This window comes from Palaemon carinicauda, chromosome 40, assembly GCF_036898095.1.
Source record: "Palaemon carinicauda isolate YSFRI2023 chromosome 40, ASM3689809v2, whole genome shotgun sequence".
Classification (NCBI taxonomy): Eukaryota; Metazoa; Arthropoda; class Malacostraca; order Decapoda; family Palaemonidae; genus Palaemon; species Palaemon carinicauda.
In genome coordinates, this window is record NC_090764.1 from 51,424,865 (window position 1) to 51,432,364 (window position 7,500).

The 7,500-nt window shown below is 35.4% G+C and overlaps 1 protein-coding gene across 1 annotated transcript in view; it reads right to left on the bottom strand.

Moving 5' to 3' along the window:
* LOC137631774 (cystinosin-like) overlaps window positions 1–7,500 on the bottom strand; it is a 36,204-nt gene that overhangs the window by 991 nt on the left and 27,713 nt on the right. Inside the window, exons 7-10 of the mRNA XM_068363729.1 lie at window positions 7,259–7,435; window positions 2,948–3,065; window positions 1,480–1,582; window positions 1–1,324 (exon numbers count right to left, since the gene is read on the bottom strand). The exon at window positions 1–1,324 is cut by the window's left edge and continues 991 nt beyond it. Of these exons, the coding sequence (XP_068219830.1) occupies window positions 1,198–1,324; window positions 1,480–1,582; window positions 2,948–3,065; window positions 7,259–7,435 (525 nt within the window). The 3' untranslated portion in view covers window positions 1–1,197. The remainder of the gene's footprint in view (window positions 1,325–1,479; window positions 1,583–2,947; window positions 3,066–7,258; window positions 7,436–7,500) is intronic.

A 7,500-nucleotide genomic window follows, 5' to 3' on the forward strand; every position in this document is an offset into this window, starting at 1 on the left:
TTATGGCATATTAGATTTCTAGGAACCAGCAAACCCCTACAGTTAATCTGGTATTTTATTGGTGATGAAGACGTGGTCCACATATGCATAGATTCTAGGTTTCTTGTGACTCCTGAATGTTCTTCTTCTACAGCTGCCTTATAACTTACAATTTGGTGGAGAACTCCAAGTGGTGATCTAATTGCCACTCAGTCTACTTTACAAAAGAGCTCTCACCTCTCTACCCATTATCTATTTCAGAAGCATTCAAGAATTAAAAATGGGTCCTTGTCAGATCTTAATCAAAGCTATATTAATTTCGATGGACTCTTCAACAAGGATGTTGGTAAACAGGCTGTTCACATCTAAAGCTTTTAAATTGTTATCAAGTTCCGTGGTATTAAGGATGTCAATGAATTTAACTGACTATTATAAACAACGTTTTGAATGTAAGATTTCAAGATTTTTTTTAAGTACCTTGGCCACTGTATATGTTGGGAAGGGCATATGTGAAATATGTCTTGACATATCCATAGTAATATCCCGGCTCTTAGTCACCGACTACCTTTGAGATATTGGACATCCTGCAGCTTGCTTTTAGCATCTGGTATCATCCTGCTCACCATTTTCTTTAGAATTTCGGTTGGGTTCTTGTTTAACCTCATTCCTTTTGTAGTATTATTCAAAATGTCACCAATCTTCACCATATGTTCTTTTCTCTTTATAATGACATATACAGCAGATTTGTAACTTATTGAAATGAATATGTTCTCTCTATCCTTCAGTTCATCATTATCTTTAAAAGTGATCTAATTATCATAAACTTACAAAAGAGCTACAAAAAGTTGTGTATGACAATAGATAAATCCTTACAGTTTCAGCGAAAATAACAACATTCAATGCAGTTTGTTTACATATTTTAACGACCTATTAACACGTATTACATTATTCTAGAAAATATAATTTGAAACAAATCTAAATCAACATTACTCTGGCGAATATTAAAATTCTTAGTTTTGTATTAAAATATTAAAACAGTTTCAATCAGTTGTCGTCTGTATATCTGACATTGTTATTAATTTGTTAATATTCTTAACGCGCGCGCATGTCCAACAGACTTAATCATAGCTCTATAAACCACCCACGTGCATATGTTAAACCCTTTATATGTATTCTTCCTAGTTTTGCGAGCATATGGGAAATGAAATTTATAGTATCTTAAAGGTGGGCCTCATGGTCTGGGTTAACTATTCCTTTGAGCTCGACGCTGCTCTTTGATGAATTTGATGAAGCAGATGACTTTCTGGATTTCAATCCTTGATCTTGTTGACTAATTTTGGCTCCTCTGCAAAAGTGGAATTAAGATTGTAGCGTTAATTGATTCGTTGTTCACGTACTAGTGCATCTTTTATATACAGTATAAATTATCAAATATATAAATAAGAGAATGATCATGAACTTTCTAAGAATCTAAAGAGAAAGGGAATTTGAGACCCTTACCTGTAAAGACAGCAGTGCTGCATAAAGAAGAAAATATTGAAGAATATTGATAGAAGACCTAAACCGAGTTTGGCTGGATCAGTTAGCACCGAGTGCCAGTCATCTGCTCAGAAAAAAAGGAAGCTTATTAACTAAGGTTAGCAAAGGTTCAATTTACCTCTGTTGATCTGTAAGGAAAGAATGCTTCAAACAAGGTCTAAATTCGTTCTGTCATTGCATGAAAGGACATAGAATAAAATGTTAAAAATAGTATGGGAATCTCTATGAAAAGTTCAATTGGAAAATATTTGAGCAAATACGAGTAGAGAAGATGGGGGAAATAAGAATGAGAAAAATAAGTAGGCTCCAATGTGGATGCATTAAAGGAAGGTTGACTATAGATCGATCACCTACTAACTCTGACAGCAGTGTTGATTTTAATATATACATGGATGGACCAGTATATATCTTCACCATCTTTCTATATTTCCAAGTTTCATTTGAGTTCTACTTTTTCAACAACAGCCTAGTCTCCATTGCTCCGTACATCATGATCTAGGATATATCTAAATCATGCTGTCTAGTTTATGACGAAGATTCTCGTTCCAAGTCAAAAGACATCAAAGTACAGCTAGTCAGTAACTGTTTCATCGCTATAGCAATAATCTGAAAGGCTACTTACATTTCCCCTATGCATGTTTCACCATACAGGGACGAGTAAGATGGAGATTAATCCCTAGATGCATCACAAACCACACACACACACACACACACACACACACACACACACACAATTAGTCTAAATGGCCTATCATAGTGTTAATCAGATATTCTTGCCCAGCCTTAGTAATGGACATACTGTTGAAATCTCTTGGCAACAACCCTTCCGATACTTACCTAGGTCAGAAGCCATTTTATGAGATACCACTAACTAGGAAGGCATAGGAGATTCTGGGTAAGCACCTTCTTGACCCACTCACATGACTGTAACAATACTTAACCCAATGCTTAAGCTACTACTTCAAGACAACCAGGCACAAAAGATTCTTCTAAGTTTTGAGATTTACGAGATGAATTTTACCTATAGAGAGATGTACCTCATGTGGTGCACTATAAGTTACTGAAAGATCTTCGCAGTATCTCTTCAACCCCTAACTGTCGTACCCCACTACCTTGCAATCTAGGATACCTCAGTTTCCAATTCTTCTCTCCCGTCTTACAGTCCAGCTTATTTTAACTTATACTACATATAGAAATTGAAAGATTTTCCCATAGGTGCACATTGAAGCTGAATAGCCTCATGGCCCCAGCACCATGCCATAGGGGACAAAATTTACAAATCCAGAGTTAACAAAATTTGACTGTTCATTTACCAAAGAACTAATAATTCTGCTAACAAGTGAGTAACAAACAGTTTAATTATTAGTTATAAAAACACAAATTCCATAGATTGGGTATTATAAAAGAAATTCAGTAATGACATTCTTACCATAATTGGCAGCCAGCATGAACATTTGAACAAGAGAAAGCGATCCCCCAGTGCAGTCCAAGATCACTTGCCAGATACTCCAGCCTTCTGTACTTTTGACTTTGTAGTTCATGTAGAGCTGATCACACACAAAAAAGAGAGATAATTTTAGGCTAACGAATAATAATAATCTTGCTGAGTGTCTGAAAAGACTGAAATAAAGCAGCTAACATAACAAAATTCTATCTACCATGAAACATAGTTCCCGAAGTAAGTGATGATGATTCCTAAAAATGTCATATATAAAGGCTTATTCATGGTTTAATAAAGAGTAATTGACATGGCTACACAATGCAATGATTCTAAATGTCTTCATGGGGGACAAATACAAAAGATAGATTTCAATGAACTGGGCAATACCAGGATTCAAGTCCTGTATTAATGAGAGAATGTCATAACCAAGTCACTTAGCTTCAGCTTGGAAAATTTTTTCCATGTTGAAATCTTGTGATGGGCGAGGGGTTATGTACTGAGGGAAACCCATCTTCAGCTCAAGTATTTTTTCATACTCATATATTTCTCTTTCTTTTACTTTAATTTCCTCCTTATTTCATTACATTCCTAACATCTTTCTATCCATTCTCAATGAAAAAGGTCCAGTGTTTTCTTGGGTACAAATTCGCCTCTTGGGTAAATGAGAAAAGGACTCTTGTTTTGAGGGGAATAAGCATTTGAAGCTATTTGTGAGAGTTATAATGAAAATAGTTTGGACCTCTTTGGTGGACATATTCCTCTTTGGAAACCAGGGGGAGCCAACCCTTGGGTTCTCTCAGTTTCAGGTCAGATGTACATTATTAGACAAAAAGATGATTTCATGTTCCCATGGTCTCCGTCCTAACAAAATGGTTTATCGTTTCCCACTTTAAAGTTTTGATATCATAGCCTCTGACACTCCAATTGGGTCATTGTCAAATTTAGTTATTGCATTCAGCTATTGGCAATGAACATATAATCTATTTAATGCTACGATTCAACAGTATGCCAAAGTTGATTCGTCAGTGACTCTCTGGTTCAGCATCTTCTCACCTTTTTTCTAGACCTAGTACATGGTAGTATACAGTAAAGCATGCATTTTGCTTAGAAAAATCGCTTCGGTTTGATGCTTGCCCAATGACCTTTTCATTGAATTACTGTTCAGTGTTTAGATGTATTGTTATTCTTCAAACAACTCCAAAAACTGCCTCTTTATGTCTTGGTCAGGGTATCACTAATAACATACAAGTATTTCGTTTCTTCCCTCTTTGGTCAAAGCTATATCCAACCCTCATCCTTAATTATCTGGTCAAAATCTGCTTTATGCTCGATGACATTTCACTAAGCTATCGCTAAAAGTTCCTGCTGCTTCACTGCCTTCTCTCTCTCTGTATAGGCTGTCAGAATATTTGTATGAAGAGTCTTTATTTCTCTATCAAAATCGGAAGTGTAGTACATATGATTAATAGCATCCTTTAATTCACAGGGCCGCCACAACTCTGATATCTGTATGTTTGTTTTCAGGAACAACACATTCTTCCTGCCTAACTTTGAACTGACAACAGCTGGCCTTCTTGTCTCATTGATCCTCCAGATGGCTTTTTTTTTTCTTCTTCTTTTTTTTTTTTTTTTTGGTGCTATGCACAAAAATTTCTTGAGACCCTTTCACGGGTCCTCTCACTATCTTCTTACAAAATGACTCAAATAGTTAAAATTCAATTATTAGAAGCTGTACTTCTTGATATGCAAACAATATTATTCATAGATAAAAAGCCCAATCTTTTGATCTCTTCCTACATTTCTTCAGCATGGATCTCAGTAATCTATTTATTGATACACTTGATCCAGTCCATCTTGGGCTATAAGGTGTCATAAACTATTGCCTGATTGATACCAAATGATTAATCTCCTTCATTAATGCAGTAGTAAATTGGGCGTCTCGGTTGCGATGTGATTTCTTGGGAATCCTACTCTGCAAAAACTTAGATTAGAGCTTCTATTACACACTTGATTTCGATTTCCTGTAGTTCTTTGGCCTCTGGATACCTTGTTACAAAATTTACCACTTCTAGATTATACCTGTTGTCCGTTTCTTGACACTCTTACTCTTTTGAACTATTCATTTATATATGAAATGTTGGTGTTTGGCAGATGCAGTCCTTTGGTGTCGTCTCTGGGAAAATGCTGCAGCATTTGCAGAACCTGGTGACATTCGCTATTACTCCTGGTTGATAAGAATTGTTAGTTTTTCAGACCAAAGTTTTAAACAAAACCATCATAACCTTCTGTAATGGATCCATGGGCTAACTTCTTTATTTGATTTTCGTAGACCTTAGGTACTAGGATTTGTCAAACTTTCCAGGACACATTACCCTAGAATACACTTTATATCATATTATCAATATAAAACAATTATGGTGTTTCTTTCCTGTGATTCTGTCCTCTTATATCAGCCTTTGCTCTTTTCACTTTTGATAAGAGTGGATAATTCTAATAGGTTTATTTTGGCTGTTCCTTCTGACTGTTGTAGTCTTGGTATCAACATGTTGTCCCAGATCGGTGTGTACATTTTTTTTTGTCCCTTTGGTCATCCATTCCTACGACCTTTTGAACTATCACATAAGTTTACCAAATTCTCCTGAATCTTTTATACCTGGAACATTTCCAAGAATAACACTAGTTGGGTGATTCAGTCACATAACATACAATTCTTGTATGTGGTAACTTTGGAAACTACATATCTATGAACATCCATGCTAATCAGAGCACAAAACCATTTCTTATTAGTCATTTGGTCCTCAGTACCAAAATCCTTCATACATTTCTGCTTGTACAGACAGTATTTTGTAGTATTCTCACCTTTTTCTTCAATACATAGCTTTAACTAATTTGTGTCTTTTCTTTTTTATTTTCAGATCCGAATGCTTCTTTCAACGCAACATGTAGATCCACTGACAGCTTTAACTTTCCATCTTCACAGTAGTTTTCTGACAAATCATGATAATGGCTATCTGAACTGGTTTTTATTTATTATTATTATTATTACTGTAACAAACTTCTTTTTGGGTGAAATAGGATTGATCGTCAGTTTTAAGTTTCATACAAATCTTAGCTGGGTGTTTTTGCTCATTCTATAAAAAGCATCGCCCTTACCTCATGTGTTTTTTTTTTTTTTTTTTTGGGGGGGGGGGGTGGCTTCTCTTCAGCTGTTCTACTGTCCTCAAGTAAGGTTATCCCCAATAGATATCTTCATTGCCTTTTGGGGCAATATTTTGCTTTTTCCATGGACTTTTAAGTAGCACTAAGAAAGCTTCACCCTCTCAACAATATCCTTAGGTACTTATGCCTAATGGTTAATGGTATCTCATTCTAAAAAGTCGTCAGATCATCAAACTCTTCTATGCATGCTACTAGCTGGTGAGAAGCATAAACTTCTTTTGGCTCCACATCAAAGAATTTAATTCTAACTTTCAAGTCACTCCTGTTTACTCAAAGAATGCCCTCTCCAGGCTATCATAGTTCAAAGCTTCATTTTAAGGAATACTAGGAAAAAACCTGTAGACCTTTTCTTATTAGTTATAGACCTAGACAAACAGTAGTCTCTTGTTCATATGCCAACTTCGGCTGTGACTAAAACTTCCCAATTTTAATGAAAGTGCCCAAATCATTGCATTTTTAATATAATTTGGGTAACTTGGACTTCACATGTCCCACTGGAATTCCACTACCAATTTTCTTCTTAAAGTTTTACACTTTCAAGTTCATGAGCTCTATTAATCTCATCTATGTCCTTTAGATTCTTACCTTACATCCTAGCTTTTTCAATTGGCTATGTATCCCTTTTTTAACAAAATCTCACAGTCCTTGAACAATCAAGGTTGATTTTCTGACTTAAATCAATAGATGTTTCTACCTCTATTGCTGCTCTAGTGAACATACTAGAACCTTCACAGAGATCACACGGATACGTTGTGACGTTTGAATCCTGTCTAACAGTGGCCCTTTTAAAGTACTAATTCAATTTAATAATCAAAATAGATTCAAAGTTAAAATTTCACTACAATAGTGTGCGTGTTTGATTTTAAAAACTAAGTCAAGGCCTCTTATGCTAAAAGCATGTGGTAGCCTAAGACTTGTCAAAGTTTCCTACCTATTTAGTTTCATCAAGATCAAAACTAAATTTAGAAGGGAGATTAATAGAGTTAATGATAATCATAAAAAAAGGAATCTTAACAGTATGAGATGTGAGAACTAATAATCGTAATAATAACTATTTTACTAATAATAATAACAACTAACCTGAGGTATGTATTTGATACAAGTAATACTGATCTTGACATAAGAGAACCACAACAGGAGATCCAGCCACTCAAGCAGTTCAGAACTCGCAGCAATGATAAGTACGATTATCTCAGAAAGAACTAGAAGACCGGATATGACACGACACGTCATAGACACACGCTGGTTAGGGTCTCTCTGATTTATGTATTGGGAACAACAAGGCAATGTAATTAGAGGAAATATGCACGTAATACTCATGT